The sequence below is a fragment of the Phocoena phocoena genome, chromosome 2 (genome assembly GCF_963924675.1).
Source record: "Phocoena phocoena chromosome 2, mPhoPho1.1, whole genome shotgun sequence".
NCBI classification, from domain to species: Eukaryota; Metazoa; Chordata; class Mammalia; order Artiodactyla; family Phocoenidae; genus Phocoena; species Phocoena phocoena.
Window position 1 is genome coordinate 10442172 of NC_089220.1, and position 19048 is coordinate 10461219.

General features: G+C 54.6%; 1 protein-coding gene across 2 annotated transcripts in view; it reads left to right on the forward strand.

Moving 5' to 3' along the window:
• PRIMA1 (proline rich membrane anchor 1) overlaps positions 1-17940 on the forward strand; it is a 60690-nt gene extending 42750 nt beyond the window's left edge. The window contains exons 4-5 of one of the 2 annotated variants that reach the window (XM_065872447.1): positions 3888-4017; positions 8525-8961. In XM_065872447.1, the coding sequence (XP_065728519.1) occupies positions 3888-4017; positions 8525-8600 (206 nt within the window). In that variant the 3' untranslated portion in view covers positions 8601-8961. Of the gene's footprint in view, positions 1-3887; positions 4018-8524; positions 8962-17837 lie in introns of those variants that run through there. The other variant, XM_065872446.1, reaches the window with a different exon arrangement.
• Positions 17941-19048: the final 1108 nt, after the last annotated feature.

Below are 19048 nucleotides of genomic sequence, written 5' to 3' on the forward strand. Positions count from 1 at the left end.
GCGGCAGCCTCGTGTCAGGGGCTTCACGCTCTGGTGGCCTCAGCACCCTCCTCCATCTGCCCACCTGCCTCTCACAAGGCATCACCCTCCCCTTGAACCTTGGCGCCAAGTGGCTTCCTCTCCTCGGCCACAAGTGACCTTCGCCTTGCACATCAGCACCTCCTGTGACTCCTCTCCTCTGGGAGCCTGCTGCCTCCTTGAGCAAGGTGATCAGGTCTTGGTCAGCTGGCATTAGACCCGGGAAGGGCACAGTTTACATCTAATTCATCTTTGTACTCCCAGCTCCTAGCACGGTGCCAGGCACAGAGGGTGATTAGTAAATGTGTGGTGGATGAATGAACAAATGAATGAATGAGTGAGAACCTTCATGATTCTGTCTTCTCGAATATGAGCCATCCGTCTGCCCACAGGGTAAGCGGTCTTATCGCATCTGGAAGGTAGTACTGGCCACGCCCAGTGAGAAGGAAGTTCAGGCAGGGGCAGACCTGGCCTGCAGCCTAAAGATCCTGGGGTCCTAATCCTGGCCCCTGGGAAAGCTGCTTGCTCCTGAGCCTCAGCATTTATTCTCTTTTCTGAAATGACACCTCCTAGGCTTCCTCAGACTCCAACATCTCCTGATCTTTTCTAATGTAAAAGGAATGAGTCAAGCAAGGATAAATAAGGATGCATTCTTTGAACACAATAGCTGTTTTCTTGGCAAAATCCAAGATTTACGCCTTGGACTGTTTCACAAAACACCTCCCTCTTTTCATATCTGGTAGTATTTTTGCTTGGGGTGGTTTCCTCACATGCAAGTGGTGAGCTGAATATTAGAGGGGTACCCTCTGCAGAAGGACCCTCTAGAACAAACCTCCCTGCTTTCATTATCAACTGTGTTTGAAAAAAGTCAGCAAGAAGGAAATTCCCACCTCATTAACAGCGAATGTAAAGAAAAGAACATCACAAGACAGCACTCTGAAATTTAGCGTCTAATTCCAAACGCCGTTTAGAATCAACCCTTTCTTCTGTTTCAAGTTGATGGAATTTCTCAACAGGGGCCCTGGTGGCATTCTGGAGGGACACGTCTACCTTGTGTGGGAATATCCGGGTCACTGTTGTTAATATCCATAGCTGCTAGGCGACCAAAGACAGCCCCCGCCCCCGGATTTCCAAATGCCCCCAGGAGGGATGCTGCCCCTGACTGAGACCACACACTGGTAGATGAATGCCCTGGCCATGGGAGTGTTGGGTAAATTGTGGGCCACTGGTGTGAGGGTTCCCATGGGCTGCAGGCTTGGCCCTGGACACTTGCCCAGAGGTGTCATAGCCTGGGTGGTAGAATCGACAGAAAACAAAATTGCTTCCCTTGGCAGTGAAAATGCAAACCATTTGGGGCTGGGACCCCGTGTATCTGGTTGCTCTTCTGATTCTCCAGCAATGACCACTGTTGTGGGGAATATCTGTGCCCAGTCACCCTGGGGAGACAGCGAAGCCAGAGGCACCCCGAAGATGAACAATGAGGGGGAAGGATTTTGTGTTTGATATTTCACAGAAAAAGCACTGAAGAAGTTCATCATGGGGAAAAATGAGAATCCTTTTGGATTGCCTCTCCCTTATTCCAGAGTTTATTCCCCTTTTGAATTCTATATTCTCTCTTTTCAGTGTTGGAGTTTCTAAAGGCCCGCTTTCACCGGGCTGAGAGCAGCCATGTGGCTCAGTGGCATCCTTGTTCCAGTCATTTCTTAGGATGCATTTCTGAATCTGCTTGGTCTCTGTGAGGATCTGAGCTCCACCTCTGGGGACCTTGCACCTGTTAATGGGGCTTTAGCAGCTGTTCCCTGGGAAGCACATAAAGGCTTCCTGGATCTCCTAATCCAGACGCAACAATGCCACAATTTGATAACAGTTTGGTAACCTGTAACCACTCCCTTCTCTCCATCTTTCCTTGTTCCCAACAGGAGTATACAAGAGTACAAGCACTTGGGGAAAACAGCACGGCAATTCCTTACAAAGTTAATCATACACAAACCACAGGATCCAGTGATCCCATTCCTAGCTGTTTATCCGAGAGAAATAGGAACACATGTCTCTATCAAGAGAGTATGTCTGTACCATGTGCGCAAATGTTTATAGGAGCTTTGTTCACAAAAGTCAAAACCTGGGAACAGCCTAGGTGTCCATCAGCAGGTGAACAGGATAAACAAATTGCGGTATATCCATACAATGGAATACATCTCAGCTATAAAAGGAAGCAATTACTGAAATATGCAGCCATGTGGGTGAATCAACAAAACCACTGCTATAGGAAGGAAGCAAACAAAAAAACACACGGCATGATTCCATTTATGTGAATTTCAAGAACAAGCAAATCTAATCTGTGACTTTAGAAAGCAAAACAGGGTTTTGCTGGTTGCCAACAGGGTAGGGATTGATTAGAAGGAGCCACAGGGAAGCTTTCTGGGGTGATGGAAATATTCTATGTCATGATAAGAGGTGTGGCTTACACTGGTGGATGCATTTGTCAAAGCTGATCAGATGGTACACTTAAGATGGCTGCATTTCACTATATGTAAATTACACCTTGATGATTATAACAATAACAACATCATCAATAATAGTAATTTAATAATGAAGCCACCCATGGTATCCTTTGGGAAATCTGTCACTATTCCCTGTTACTATTCCCTGTCATTTTCCTTTGGGAAATCTGTCACTGTTGTACCCTTCGAGGTACCTATTATTATTTTTTTTTTTTGCGGCACGCGGGCCTCTCACTGCCGTGGCCTCTCCCGTTGCGGAGCACAGGCTCCGGACGCGCAGGCTCAGCAGCCATGGCTCACAGGCCCAGCCACTCCGCGGCATGTGGGATCCTCCTGGACTGGGGCACGAACCTGTGTCCCCTGCATCGGCAGGCGGACTCTCAACCACTGCGCCACCAGGGAAGCCCTCGAGGTGCCTATTATTAAGTCTGGGGCATAGTTTTGATTCTTTTGCATATATTCACGTCTTGAAGAACTGCCCCAAACTAGTAATGTCTGTCTGTCTGTCTGTCCATCTGTCCTCCCTTACCAGCCCCCTTTCTCTTTCCCTCCCTCCCTCTCCCTTTTTCTCTCTCTCTTTCCCTCACTTCCATTCCTTCTGCAATTCCAGGCAATTCTTTCCAGTTGGGCCTAGGTCTTCCAGAGCCTCTGGGATAAGGCTGTGTGATGTCTCTGCTTTTCTCAGAGCCGAGTAAACCGGCTCTGTTGCAAGCCCCATCTACACCTGTGTGTGGGTCCACCCACGCAGCTCATGCCAAGGGGGAGGACAGGTTCACCCCAAGGACCCCCACGGACTGAGTAACGACAAGGGTGCCCTGCAGCACCCATGTCATATGCTTTCCAAATTGTGGCCACCCTGTGCAGGCTGAGACAGCTGCGGAAACACATCACATGGACCAAACCCAAGAAGGGAGAAGATTTGCCTCTTGCAAAAAATTAGCTTACGAAACGGATGTTGACAGGCTTCCCTTTCTCTCCCCTGCCCATCGTGCTCTGCGGGCCCTGCTCGTCACCCTCACCTTCAGAGGAAGCAGATTTAATGTCCCAACTGAGAGAATGAGATGTTCTGTTACTTTTCATGGGAAATTAAACCCGACCCTGCTGTCAGTTAGCTCATGCCAAGGGAGGATGGATGGCCCCGGGTGCGGTGCTTGACCCCAGCTCGGAGCACGTTGCCTGGCTGGAGGCCAACCATGATGTCACCTGCCGCTGGGCGGGGGTGGGGACAGCAGGACAGGTTGGAGAGCCTTCATCTGGGTGATGGATGGCGGTGAGACCAGCCTTGGTGTCACCCACAACGGTCCAGCTCTGATGCCGGCTGGGACCCACTCATCCAGGGGACACTCAGGCTGCCCCCGTCTCTTTCAGCTCCCAACGCTACCTCGTGTCCCACTGAGGAAAGCTGGTGGTCGGGGCCGGTGATCATCATCGCGGTCTGTTGTGCCTCCCTGGTGTTTCTCACTGTGCTTGTCATCATTTGCTACAAAGCCATAAAGAGGTGAGTGCTCACCCAGCTCTGAGCCCAGAGGGGAGCCCAGCTGGGCTCAGGGGTCCTCTGCCCGCCCCCATTCTGTTTTTGGTTGTTTTTTAATAATAAAAATTGTTAAGCGTTTAAGAAGCAGAAAGAATGTACAGTGAACACCCATCTACCTTCACCCCGATTCAACAGTTACCAAGATCTGGCTAATATTTACTCTCTTTCCTTTTCTTTGTATCTTTTTATTTGCTGAAATATTTAAAGTTGATCTCAGATATTATGCCCCTGTCCTTTTAGGGGGTTCAGCGAGCAATTTGATGAGCGCCAATTATATGTCAGGCTCGATGCAGTATAAAGCTCCCCTATCCGTAAGTCGCAGGCCCTGCTGTGAAGAGCTCTCTCCAGGCCTGGGAGCATGGAAATAATCCTTGCAGGGTGGGTGATGGAGCGGCTGGAGGGGAGTGGGAACTGGGTTTCGGAGTCCGATCTAAATTCAGACTCCAGTTCAAGCTGTGTGACCAGGAGGAAATCAGCTCTCTGGCCCTCAGTTTCCCTATTGGTAAAATGGGAGTCAAGAATAACGGTCTCACCCTGGGGAACGGTGAGATGCCTTCTGTGAATGGCCTGCATAATATGTATACTCTGCAGTGCCTGGCATACAGTACGTGCTCACCAAGTACTGCACCAGCTTTCACTGTTTCCATAGTCAAAGACAGAGGAAGAAGGCTGACAGAGGAGGGAGCGAGGTTCTCTTGGGAGGAGAGGTAGTGATGCCTCAGAGAAGGTTTTCCGTGAATGTGCCACCTCAGCTGGGTTTTGAAGGATGAATAGGAGTGTTCCGGCAGGATCATGAATGATCCAAACAGCAAATTATCTTTCAATAACACTCTCCGTCATTTCTGTTAACTACCATCTCACTTGAGTTGGGGTGTGCAGCTCGATATGGTTATTGTTGGGGCCTGAGGAGGTTTGAGGTGTGTCCAAGGGCCCTAAGTACAGCAGAATAGGCCACAGTGTGACACCCCCTGCACTTAAAATACAGTAGCTCTGGCTATGTCCTTTGATTTCCAGTTCTTAGCCTCCTCCAAAAAAAATGGCCTCCCTGGCCTTGGGGGATGTTAGGGGAAGATAAAATCAAAAGACAAACAATAATGTTGCAAAACGCCAACGGGCCATAGGGATTGTTAATATGTTTTTAAGAAAGTTTTTTAAAAATTCCCTAAGGCCCAAAGTTAGAGAATCTATTCTGAGCAATCATAAGACCAAAGTTATTTAACTTTACCCTTTTAGTCGGTTGTTCTGTGTGATTTCACTTTAATAATTCAAAAGCAGAAAGAGTAAAATATCAAAAGTCTGAAAACATGCATATGGTCAGGGCTGCATCAGGCCAACAGCCTGGGAGTGTCCTGGTGACCAGGCAGGAAAGGCAGAAGTCATGTGAACTCTGATGTGGATGAAACAGCATTTGAGCTGAGAGCCTGCTGCAGCGGGAGGACGACTATAAGAAGCAGAGCAGGGGAGGCATTCCAGGCACCAGGAAGCCCCTGTGACGGGGCAGATGAGGCTGGAGGGAACCCTGAGCCCGACGGCGAAGGCATCTGTCCCACCAGGCGGAGCTGTTGGCCCGTGATTCAGTAGACACAGGGAGCTACTGAAGGTTCTGGGGGAACAGTGTGCGAGATCCACCTGGGGCATTGCCGGAGAACGGGGCAGTAGTCCCCTCAAGGACCCTCCTTCCCCCAGAGACAGGCTGCACCATCTTTTTAATAAGCTCAGGCACTTCCAAAAGATACAGCGTCGCTTCTGCCTCTCTCTCTCTGCCCCAAACTCTCCTGAAGAAATGGGCTACCTGCCCCAAGGGCAGGAGGGCAGGGCGAACCTATCAGAAGAAGCTGACGTTCACAGCTCCGCACCGTGGCGTTTCGGCCAGCGGTGGCCTTGTTTCGGCGGAGACGGCGGCCCTCACAGAAGGTGTGTGAAGGCCCCGCCCTCACCGCCCTCGGAGCAACAGGAGGGGCCTCCCGTCTCCTTCCGCCGGCTCTGGGCTCTTGGTTCCCGGGTCTGTCAGCCGCCTGGAAAGACAGAGAACTCACCCCAGACGGCTCCGTGGATCCCTTCCATGGTGTGGCTGGGACTCCTTCCCAGAGGGTGGGCGGGGCTTCCTCCCAGGGGTGTGGGCGGGGCCTCCTCCTAGGGTGTGGGCGGGGCTTCCTCCAGGGGGTGTGGGCAGGTCCACCGAGCGGTGGAATTAGCGAAGCATTTCAGGACTAAAAGCGGTGGGAGCTCTTGGCACCCCTAGGACAACGGAAATAATACAAGGGGGAACCTAGAGAGCCCGGAGACTCGAAAGAAGGGCTAAGCAGCAGGACCTGTGGTTGGAACTGCGGGAGATGCAGCCCCAACACAGCAGGTGGGGGGAGAAAACTCCCCACCCTTTCTTTCTCCAGGCTCCCAGGTCTCCTGGAGGTGCCTCCCATTGGCCAAACCCAAGAAACAGAGGAGCCCAGGAGATACTGCATAGGTGTCAGCCTCCCGGGCCCACGTAGTAAATGGAGCACAGTCCCTTTTCTGCCCCAGCGCCCAGATCAGCAACCTCCTCTGGGTGAAGACCCAGCCCTCTGCTGTCCAGACCCTCACAGTCCAGAGAGGGCATCCCTGGCACAGGAGGACAGATAATCAGTGACAGGAGGGGCTGCTACTCATGGTCAGTGGGGGCAGAAATAGAGGCCATTTCTCCCAGAAGCCTCCTGGAAGGAAGCTTGACCTGGGGAAGGTGGATCAACCTCTCGTGGGTTGGGGGAGGAGCAGCAGAAGTTACGCCCGGTGTAGGAGAGCAAATGCCCCCTCCCGGCTCCCCCAGTTACCCTGTAAGAGATAGCCTGTCGCAGGCAGCTGTCTGTGTGCATTTCTCTCCCAAGTAAATGGAAGATTTCTTGCTCGCAGTCAATTCTTTTTGGTTAATAATTCATCTGAGACATGGCTTTTCTCTCAGGAAACAAAAGCATTGCATGTTGCTATAAAACCATTAAAAGGAAAATTCAGTGATAGACCCTGCTTTCTTTAAAAAAACACTCTCACAGCCTGGAGTCCTAGGGGAGGATTTCCAAGAGATCTTTGTGAATGGCCACAACACAGCCTTTTGGAGCCAGATTGCTGGGAGGATGGTTCTAGGATCAGCTGGGATGGGAAGATGATTCTGGAGATGCCAGCTCGGCTTGGCATGTGGGTTGTGGCCACAGGGATGAGAGAGACGGGGTGGGGGGGCAGATGCAGAAGGAGCACCCCCATGGTGCCCTCACTGGGCATTGACCTTGATGGGAGGTGGGGTCTACTTAGCACTTTCCACACACAGACTCAGTGACTCAACAAATGTTCCCAAGGTCCCAGCTCTGTGCTGGGAGGTAAGGTGCTCAAGGCATCCAGGTTGGGAGATCCCAGAGGAAGGGGCGCCTCACCTAGACCTGGGGGCTTGAGAAGTTTTTTGGAAGGAGATGGGCATCCCATGTGTTAGTCAGTGGGACTAACACGTACAGTGGCCCCCAAGTCCCCTGTCAATAGCCCAAATTCTGGAGGGTTCCCAGCCGTGGGGAGCCCACGCGGTCTGCATTTCAGTGGCTCCTTGCTCTGAGCTTGCTGTGACCACGGGATGGTCAGGCCCCAGAGCCCTTGGGTGTTCTGGACCTCGTGCTCCATCCAGGCCACTTCCCCACCCCAGGCCTGGCATGTACCTGTCATCAGACAACAGGACAGCCTGGAGCTGTTAAAAAAACCCAGAACTGGGAGTCAAGACCCCCGCGTTCTGTTCCCAGCCCCAGCCCAGCTCAGTGGGTATCACTGCCCTCATCTTCAAAGTGAGGGTCCCTCAAGTGTCTGTCCGGTTCCCTGAGCCTTTGTTTCTCTGTCCTGGCATGGCAGGCGGACCACTGCCGCTAGGTCCTTCCACCGCCCAGACTTGTAAATACTGGGCCAGGGGCCAGGGCTGTGCTTGGCCTGGGTGCTTCAGGCACAGCCCCAGTCTTCACTGCACACATCCCTAGGGGGAGAAGCAGGTGTTAATCAGATTGCCCCCTGAAGGACCAGGAATTACAATGGGAGAGGACTGCCTGCAGGGGAGACCAAGGCTCTGTGAGCAGGGACGACAGAAGAACCTCTTGGTCCAGGGCGGGACAAGGACCTCAGACAAGCCAGAGTCAGTGAGAGGCATGGAGATCAAGCTCCAAGGTGCGGGGTGCCCAGTGCCTGGGTAGGAGGGCCAGGTGGCACCCCACAGGCCTGTGGGCCCTCAAGAGTGAGGTCATTCTCCTAGGTGGGTTTGCAGCTTCTCTGCCAGCCAGCCACACCCTTCATGCAAAGGCCTGCGTTGCAGAGATGGCCTCACCCCTCCCAGCCCCCTCCCTTGAGCTACCCCCACTCCCAAGGCACAGGAAGAACACCCTGCTTCCTTTGCTGGTGCATGGCACGGGCCTTTCACCCTCTGCCACCGATTTGTCATTAAGCCACTTGACAGCCATTTCCTTCTAATTTACAGGGTATTGGCTGAAAGACCAATAAAAGGCTGCAGAACAGTTTGGCCGATCCTGCAGGCTGCTAATTGCAGACAATAAGCAAGCATGCTGCTCCCTGGGAGTACGCTGCGGTGTGCACACGTGTGCCTGGGCGCCCGCATCATTGCTGGGCTCCCGTGCACGTCAGCTTTTCGTGGTTGAGTTGCTTCCGGCAGAACAGACACTTTTGAACACCCAAGTCTCCTTGATGGCCCTTAGAACCCACTGACCGGCATAGGCTGCTCAGTGAGCCAGTGCTGGGCCACACATATTTATCGAGCACCTACTGTGTGCTGGGACCTAGACTAGATGTCAGGGATGTAGTGATAAACAAGACTGGGTCCCTGCCTGCCCCCTCCTTCTGGGGGAAGCAGATCAAACATACACACACTGGCAAATTAATAAATGAAGTGCTTTAAAAGACTGAGTGCTATGAAGAGGAAAAAAGAGAGCCTCGGGGTAATGAGGGAGAGGAAGAGAAGTGGGTGGGAGAGGTGCTTCCCCTACCCCAAGTGTCAGGAGTGCCATGCGTGCCTCTTGAGGCAGCTTTATGATTAGAAAGTATGGTTAGGGCTTTGAACGTTCATTATCACTTTTTAATTTAATTTTTATTAAAGCAACACATGCGCATAGTTAAAAACGTCAAATGAGTCACAGCCTATTAAAAAAACCAGCAGCCCCTGACTGTCCCTCTTTCACCCCAAATCTCATTCATAAGAGGCACTTTTTTTTTTTTTTTTTTGGCTGTGTTGGGTCTTCGTTTCTGTGCGAGGGCTTTCTCTAGTTGCGGCAAGCGGGGGCTTCTCTTCATTGTGGTGCGCGGGCCTTTCACTGTCGTGGCCTCTCTTGTTGCAGGGCACAGGCTCCACACGCGCAGGCTCAGTAGTTGTGGCTCACGGGCCTAGTTGCTCCGCGGCATGTGGGATCTTCCCAGACCAGGGCTCGAACCCGTGTCCCCTGCATTGGCAGGCAGATTCTCAACCACTGCGCCACCAGGGAAGCCCGAGGCAACCACCTTCGAGTGTTCGTTGTTCCTTCTGGTATTTCCCTGCATATTCTAAGTGATGTGGATACTCTATTTACCTTTTCTTTCAATCTGAAACATTATCAATTGACTTTTCACTATAGCAGACACAAGGTTCAGGACCCTAACACTACCCACAGACGTACAAAGCACTTCCCCGCTTCCCATCCACTTCCTATAGGTGTCTCCTGTGAGAGGTTCAATGACTAGCCAGTGTCTCCCTTAGTAAGCGATAATGTAAATATTGATCCCAGCTGAGTGTACTATGATTTGTTTCCTTCCCTGGAGTGAGCAATGCCTCTTCCCAATATGGTCAAATACATCAGGTGATCAATCTGTCAGTTCCATGTTTGTCTTGGAGAATCCGTCCTCCTCTCCAGGTGGATGGTAGCTCTCTGGGCTTGATGCACAGCTGTTGCATTCTCCAGCAGCCTTCCAAGCTCCCCTCTGGGAACTTGCTGCACTCAGCTCTCTCCCTCTCCTTCTCCCACTCCAGTTTTTTATTTCTCTAGCTTGACTCCATCGTGGAATTTGTCCAAGATCTTTCCTGAATCATAGACTCGATAGCAAGTCAGTTTAGTGAAGTTAGTTTTCTTTTTAGAATTGACGTGCTTTTGGGAGCTTTGGGATGGCCTAGAAGAGGGTTAGCTCTTACCGAGTGTGTGGCAAGTCAAGAAGACCTGGTTCCCAGGCAACTGGAATGCCACGGAGGAGGGCAAAGGAGATTCCTGTGATGTCTGAGCCACAATAAACCTCCGTGGTCGTAGGAGGAAGCTGAGACCTGGATGGGGACGAGACGTGGCTCAGGTCACAGAGGTGTCCAGCCCTCGTCTCACGTTCTTTGAGGATGCAGGGAGCTGCCCTCCTGGCTTCCAGCTGAGTCCTTACTGCTCACTCAAGACCCAGCTCAAACACACCTCCTCGGACATGGCGCCCTGGGCTGGGGTAGATCTTTCTTCCCTGCCAAGTGCTAGAGTTGTAGCTCTCCCTGGATTTACATTTCTGCTTTCTGCTCTAGGTCGGTTAATGTTGGTGTTTGCATGGGCATGAGTGCGTGAGTGACTGGGCACACGCACGCACACGCATACAACAGGCACATTAGACGGGGGAGTGGTCGTCCTGTCTCACTCATCTCCTCTGTCTCCTCCACAGCGCCTGGCACACGCCTGGCACGTGGTACTCTTCCATGACTTCCTGTGGTGCGAATGGAGGCTTGTTTGTACAGACTTGCCAGAGTCTGCCTTTAAAAATGACAAACTCTGTGTAGAATTTCAGTAAACTTAGTCGTTTTGCTCCTCTCCCTCTGGGTGAGGGAAGTAGAATGTGCTCTTAGAGTGAATAATGTGTGCACGGTTTTAATGCCTGGCCTCACCCCTTCATCAGCTTCCTGACCGTCTGCCATGTCTGCCCCCTCCCGCCAAGCCCCTTCCCGGTACCCAAGATCCAGTGCTCGCACACTGACTCAGCAGCCCCCTGTCACGCCCGGAGAGGCCTGGCCTCCCTGCCAAGCGCACATGACACACTCTCAGGCTGAGACTGCCTCAGAGGAGGCAGGCCCTGCCATCTGCTGCCTCCCCTTCCGCCCCAGAGGACACGCCCAGCAGCCCAGCCCTCTCTTCCCCGGCCTCTGCTGAGCTGCCTAGTCAGGGTCAGAGCAGGGGCCAGAGGAAGACCAGGTGGGCTGGGTCCAGGATTCGGAACAGGAGTGGAACCTCTTCATCCAGCCTCAACTTGCCATGAACTTCCAGGAGCAAGAAATTCACCTCGAATCCATCTTGCATCCCTGGGGTCTTGAGACTGAGGTTATCTTTCGCACCAAAACCTCTTGGGACAGGTGGGGGCCTAATGCAGTGATTGGGTGCTTGAGACCCAGCCTTTCCCGTCTGCCACTTCTATAGCAGTGCCACTCCCCCCAGGCCCCCAAATCCAACCTCTCTGGCTGGAATTTGAGGCTCTCATGTCTGGCTGTACCGTGAATTAAGTGAAAAGTAGTAATGCTCCACGGAGGGACCCTTCCGGCATCGGTGCTGAGCACAGATGCATGGCTGTGCTTGGAAACCGTCTGACTTCCTTTGGGACCTGGGCTGGATTCAGAGAGCTGATTCCAGTGCTTTGCGGCAGGACCGAGACTCAACCGTCTAACTCCTGGGCCAGCGCTCCTTCCCCTGAGCCACGCTGCCATCCTCCCGGCTGTCCCAGAGGTGGGACCAACACACAGATTTCTTTTGAGTCCCAGATGCCACAGGATCTCTCATTATTTTTACCATCACCACACTTCTCCCTCCAAGAAGAGACTGGGCCCAGAAGGGACTGGGGCGCAGGGTGTCCTGACCTGCCCTGGGCTGAGATACTTACTTGGGCTTATCTGTGCTTCTCCCCCGCCCCATAGGGGTCCACAGGCTGTGGCGGGTGATGAAATCCCATCCTGGCAGTAGGAGGCGGGCTGTAGGGACCAGCTGCTCTGTCTGCCCGGGATCCTCGGGTCAGGAGCCCTGTGGGGTGCACCAGCGGATGGGAGACTCAGACGGGTCCCTGCTTCTTAGGCCTTCTTTTGTCACCAAGAAGCTCCCTCCTCCCTGAACTCGTCTCTCCAGACATGCTGGGTCAAGGTTATGGGGCAGGGTGAGGGGATAGACAGGAATCCCCGATACAAGGAGTCCTCTGATGGCTCCCACTGCACTCAGAATAAGATCCGGATGCCGTGTCCTGCCAGCCAGGTCCCGAGGAGGACATGAGCCTCAGAGCCCCCCGATGCCATTCTTCGACTTGCTCAGCAGATGTGGCCGAACAAGGAAGCCCTGGTGGCTGGTGGGGGATGGTGAGCACAGGGGACGCGACTGGAGTGCGAGGCTCCTCAGCCACGTGCCTGGCTCGCCTTCCCCTGGCGGTGGCAGAGGCTGCGGGGCGGGAAATGGGGCCGCTGCTTCTCATGGTCAGGGACGCCCTCTGTGGCCCAGAAAGGCTTTTCTTTGGCTTCTTGACGAGGTTTGGAGAAATCTGCAGTCTACAGAGGCGTCTCATGGTAGAACCCTGTGTGTGTGTGTGTGTGTGTGTGTGTGATATATGTGTGCATGTATGTGTGTATGTGTGTGTAGTGTGTGTATGTATGTGGGGGCGTGTATGAGTGTATATGTGTGCATGTATCTGTGGGTTTGTGTATTGTGTGTGCATATGGGTGTGTGTGTGATGTACGTGCAGTGTGGTATGTGTGGGTACATGTGTGCGTAGGTATGTGTGTGTGTGTCGGGAGTGGGCTGTGGGGAGGATGAATGCCTTTGGAAGAGGGGTCTGAGACCTCTAACCTCACTTCGCTGAGAATGACCCTCCATGGGGTGCGTGAGACAAGAAACCAGCCGGCAGCCTCCCTCTCAAGCCCTCAGAGCTGTTCTTCGCTTCCAGTTACCCCACAGAGCAGAGGCTGTGGGTGGGGCCTGTGTCAGCCTTGCCAGCGTTGACCGAGAGGGCTCCGCCCTGCCCAGGCTGGACCAGCCGCTGTTCTGCAGGCAGTGAGGCATTGGCGCCGCCCTCCAAGCAGAGAATGGGGGGCCCCCTGTGCACCAGGCCGGGGTGGGGTGGGCGTGGGGTCTCAAGGTGGGAGACCTCACCCTCCGACAGCTGGGAGTCGGGCACAGAGCCAAGGAAGCGCTCACTTCCCTTTCTCTTGGTTTTAGGAACCAGGCCATGTAGGCAGCCGTTTGCGCCCATCTCTTCCCACACAGACCGGGTGGAAAGGTCTTTCTTGGTTTAGCGGGACCTCCCCGGCTGGCTCACGGAGGGGCCCGGCTGGGTCCGCACAAGCCTCCCTAGCACTTCAGGAGCCCTGCAGGGTGCACACTAGGTGGGAAGTCTGTGCGGACTGGAGACCACTGGCTGCTCCCCGCTGACCCCTTTCCAACCATAGTACTGAGAGCTAACACACACTTATGGAGCACTTACTGTATGCCAGATGCCCATCTAGGGGCTTGACACGCATTAACGTATTTAATCCTCCCAACGGGCCTATGAAATGGACACCATTATTGTGCCCATTTTATAGACCAGGAAACTGAGGCCTAGAGAGGTTAGGTGGCTTGCCCAAGGTCACACAGCTAGAAAGTGGTGGAGCTGGGTTTACTGAGCCTGATTCTTCCTCCCAGCACTTCTGCAGCATCACCCTGAAGAACTGTGGTTAGAGAGAGGACGGAGATGGGGTTCAAGGCAGAGCCTTGTCCTGCCGTAGGTAAAACTCCGGCTTTCACCGGGCTCCAGTGAACCCCGGAAGGGCTTCAGGACTGGGCTGCCCAGGGAGCAGAGTGGATGGGGGCTCATCTCCAGGGGGGAGGGGAGCAGACCAAGTTCACTTCTCAGAAAAGCCCTTGGGGCAGCCACTTCTCCCCTCAGCGCACCCAGGCTCTGGGACTGCTCCTGAGGCAGTGTTGTGCCAGCCAAATGTTGCCTTCTTTGCTGGGTGGACCCCTGCCGAGACCCCCTTTCCTCTCTGGGAAGCTGGCTGAGTCACTGAGAAGGCCCTGGAGCTCTCTCCTGAACCTGCCCCCAGTGTCCCTCCAAACACGCCCTCTGAGCCACCGTTGCCCCCAAGGCCCCGGGAATGCAAAGGGGTCTCCCAGCCAGCAGCCTGCATTAGCAATCTCTCCTCTCCTCCTGACAGAAGGAATCCTGCTCAGTTCCTACCTACTCCCTAAAAAGGGCAGGAAGGGCTTCCCTGGTGGCGCAGTGGTTGAGAGTCCGCCTGCCGATGCAGGGGACACGGGTTCGTGCCCCGGTCCGGGAGGATCCCACATGCCGCGGAGCAGCTGGGCCCATGAGCCATGGCTGCTGGGCCTGCGCGTCCGGAGCCTGTGCTCCGCAACGGGAGAAGCCACGGCAGTGAGAGGCCCAAGTACCGCAAAAAAAAAAAAAAAAAGGGCAGGAACTCTGTGCCCTCCAGGCTTAGTCCATTTCCCTGTGAATTCCAGGCCCCCTTCATCTCTTCATTATCCACCCCCCTTTTTTTCTTTGGCTGTGCCAGGAAGCATATGGGATCTTAATTCCCTGTCCAGGGATGAAACCCGTGCCTCCTGCAGTGGAAGCGCAGAGTCTTAACGCTGGACCACCAGGGAAGTCCCTCATTATCCACCCTTGAAGGCCCTTAAGCCTCATCTCCCCTGCCCTGGACCCATTGCAGCTGATTTTTCAGACCTAGCCCAAGAGTGAATATTTATTAGGGAGAAAAACAGAAAAATCTTTGGGCCCAGAGATTTTTGCCTCTATTTTCTGGACCCCTGATTCTGTTGAAATCCCTCTATATTAATGGTAAATTTAGGAATCTCACTCAAGTCCATCGGCGGCCTCGTGTTAGGGGCAACAAAGGATCTCGCTGTAAGAATATGCATCCCCACTCCCAGTTTTCCAGGCTAGGTAAAACTCCCTGAGTCAGAAATCGAGCCCACCCAGCAAGGTCAGAGCTGCTTGAGGCCCCTGGAAAGGGGTGGGCGGGACGGGAGGAAAGGTAAAGGAGACAGAGGGAGAAAGGCACAGGGGGAGAGGTCAACTCAGAGTCCATCATTTCCAGGAGCCCATCACAAACAAGGCAACTTGTCTGAGCCCTTTCTGAATTCCAGAAAGTGTCTGTGATCATCTACATAAATGGGGTGTTCAGACCCTAGAACATAGCATGTGCTGGGTTAAAGCAAAATGCGACAGGCTTCTGGGAGGACTCTGGAGAACTCCGAGGAATCTCCAAGAGGAGGACGGCGGAGGGCCTTCCTAAGGTGATTGGACCACAGAGCCCTCTTGGTGGGGGGCGGGGGGGGGGAAACGCCTGCTTTATCATCAGTAGCAGCAGGGTGGGGGGCGGGGGGGGGGAAACGCCTGCTTTATCATCAGTAGCAGCAGGGTGGGGGGCGGGGGGGGAACGCCTGCTTTATCATCAGTAGCAGCAGGGTGGGGGGCGGGGGGGGGAACGCCTGCTTTATCATCAGTAGCAGCAGGGTGGGGGGCGGGGGGGGAACGCCTGCTTTATCATCAGTAGCAGCAGGGTGGGGGGCGGGGGGGGGAACGCCTGCTTTATCATCAGTAGCAGCAGGGTGGGGGGCGGGGGGGGGAACGCCTGCTTTATCATCAGTAGCAGCAGGGTGGGGGGCGGGGGGGGGATGCCTGCTTTATCATCAGTAGCAGCAGGGTGGGGGGCGGGGGGGGGGAGCGCCTGCTTTATCATCAGTAGCAGCAGGGTGGGGGGCGGGGGGGGAACGCCTGCTTTATCATCAGTAGCAGCAGGGTGGGGGGCGGGGGGGGGAACGCCTGCTTTATCATCAGTAGCAGCAGGGTGGGGGGCGGGGGGTGGGAAACGCCTGCTTTATCATCAGTAGCAGCAGGGTGGGGGGCGGGGGGGGAGCGCCTGCTTTATCATCAGTAGCAGCAGGGTGGGGGGCAGGGGGTGGGAACGCCTGCTTTATCATCAGTAGCAGCAGGGTGGGGGGCGGGGGGGGGGGGGAACGCCTGCTTTATCATCAGTAACAGCAGGGTGGGGGGCGGCGGGGTGGGGGGGGAACACCTGCTTTATCATCAGTAGCAGCAGGGTGGGGGGCGGGGGGGGGAACGCCTGCTTTATCATCAGTAGCAGCAGGGTGGGGGGCGGGGGGGGGGGGGAATGCCTGCTTTATCATCAGTAGCAGCAGGGTGCTGATTCAGCAGAAAGATGTCTGGACCAGGACGTGGTGGTGGGTGGCGTTCCAGGTCCCACCACAAACTAGCTGGGAGGTCCTTGGGCAAGTCACAGCTCTCCCTAAGCCTCAGCTGCCCCATGAAATGAATCCCATGACTTCAGGCCTATCTTCTTCAGGGGACCGTTGTGAGAGGGGACAAGAAAATGTGTGGCTGATAACCATGAACAGGCCTGGTAGCCCCACCCCATGAAACTACTGATAAGCCTCTCACAGACCCTCCCTCCCCTAAACTAATCACCAAGGCCCTAATCCCATAGGCATCAAACAGTCGCCACCTACCAGGCCTTCTCCTGATGGGTTTGGGGAGGCTCTGAGGACATTTGAGAAGGCAGATGCAATCAGTCCCTAGGCTTTCAACCACGACCGCAAGAGTTCAACTTAGACAACACACAATGAAAGCCAGTTCAGGCGCAGCCCCAGCGTTATTGGGGATACGGGAGGTGTCTGAGCTGCTGCCTCATGGGCCTCAGATCCACCCGAGAGACAGCAGGATTGTGGCATGGGGTCGGGCTATGCAGCATGTATGGCATGGACCTGTTGGGAGGCTGTGGCCACTCAGCCCTGGGGCTGGGGGCCGAAGCCCTCCTGAGCCATGCAAGAGAGGAAGTGGGATTTGAGCCAGGCCAGAAAGCAGTGCTGTGAATTCAGAGTCTCAGTGGAGTGGGCCTGAGCCTTCTCAAAGCCATCCTCCCAGCCTTCCCGATGCCCTGCGTTTGTAAGATGAATGGCTCCTGGGGTTAAAGGGCCTCTGGAGTGAGTTTCAAATGGCTCAATGTGAAGTGTTTGAGAACCACTGGGGTGCACTAGTTTAGTCTGGACATTCACCATCACCACCACCACCACCGTTACCATCTCTACCGCCATCATTATTACCACTACCTTCAACTGCACCACCATTACTGTTACCGCTGTCATCATCGCCATCATCACCACCACCGTGACCAACGCTCTCATCACCACCACCAACTCCACCAGAACCTCCACCCCAATTACTATTACCACCACTTCCACCCACCATCACTACCACCTTTACCATCAGTGCCACCACCCCTGTCATCACCATCACCGCCTCCACCACCATTACCACCATTACCACCATCCACTTCATCACATTTTCCACCTGCCTTTGATCACACAGAGATAAGATTATAAAGTCCAACTACTAGCACCTCTCCTCTCTTAACCGTCTGCACCCCAAATATTCATCGTCATGTCTGTCAGCTCATAATCAAAGAGACCAACCAAAGCCTGATATCATACTAGGCTGAGCATACATTCTGGTTTGTCCAGAACAGTTCCAAATCCTGCCTGCTGTCCCTGCTTCATTATTCACGGCTTCCCTCTTTCACTGTCAGCTACGTTTGCATGACATTATATTGTCACCCTAGTTGAAGACCACATCCCGCTTCTGATTGAGTTCCACGAGGATTAGCACCCCAAGGATGCTGACCTGGAACAGAGCCTGGCGGGAAAACTAGGAGGGTGAGATACCCCTCGCCAGGCATCGATAACTAATGGATACCCCTGCCTCCCCTTCCCTTGCCTTCCCGCTGCTGCACCGGCCCCCAGGAAACCCCTGAGAAAAGAGGAAAACGGCACCGGTGTTGCTGAGTATCCCATGACCTCCTCGCACAGCAACAAAGGGGTGGACGTGAACAGCGCCGTGGTGTGAGTCTGCAGGCCCTGGGCCGCTGGCCAGAGGGGCACCTTGGCGGCACTAGTGGACACAGGAAAGCAGGTGGACACGAGCTGACACTGGGCTTGTCGGGACTTCATTGCCTTGAAGGCCTCGAGCCTCCCGAAGGAGAAACCATACTCTGCCCAGCCTCGCCCCCTGGTCAGTCCGTGGGCAGGGGCAGCGGACACCATGCTGAGCCAGGCTCACCTGCGTGCAGCACCCGGGGCAGCGCTGCCACCCGCGGCCCCGTCTCTTCCTTGTCTTGCGTTTGATCCGTTGACTGTCTCCGGGCTGCTGTCTAAAGCACACGCTCTGAGAAGGCAGGGAGTCTGTCTGCTGGGGCGGGGAGCCATCCCCCTTTAGCCAAAAGGAAACCTCTCCTCCTCCCCAGGAAGCCCGCCTGCTTCTTCCTTGACCAAGCTGTTCCCAACAGAAGCCATGGGCGCATCCGTGAGACGTCCCCGTTCAAAGGTGCTTCCCACACATCTGTCCGCCGCCCCATCTGCAGCTGTCTCAGTCTTAAGGGCCTGCCTTCTCCCTCCCGTCCCCACCGACGCCTGGGGCCCCTGTCTGCTGACCCCCTGCCACGGAGGGCCGTGAGCCCAGCCTACAGAGTCCCCTCCGGACCCAGCAGAGGGGCCCATTCACACCCCGGGGTGGAGTCTGGCCGTCCAGGGAAAAACGACTCACTGAACCTCAGGCCCGGGGCCTGGGAAGGGCAGGGGCCACTACGTCTGTCCTCAGATTCATTCCCCCACCTGACCCTCAGAGGAACCAACGCTTCCATGTGAGCCAGGCCCTGCCTTTCCCCCGGCAGAGGCCACCACTTGTGCCAAACCCACCGCCGGCCCTCTGGACTGGGCCCACCCTGCCTGGCACTGGGGCCCCTGATGCTCCCCTGAGGCCTGGTACCCAGACCCTTCCCTGAGAGTCCCCAGGCCTCCCGTCACCCAGAAGGAGGCAGTGTTCTTCCAGTGGCTTGCTTTGAATGTCTTTTATGTTCTAAAAGCGCTGAACCCTCCAGAGTGGTTGGTAGATGAAGGGAAGAAAAGGAGATGTGAGGAGAGGGACCCTCCAGGCCTGGTGACCCCCATCTACTGGC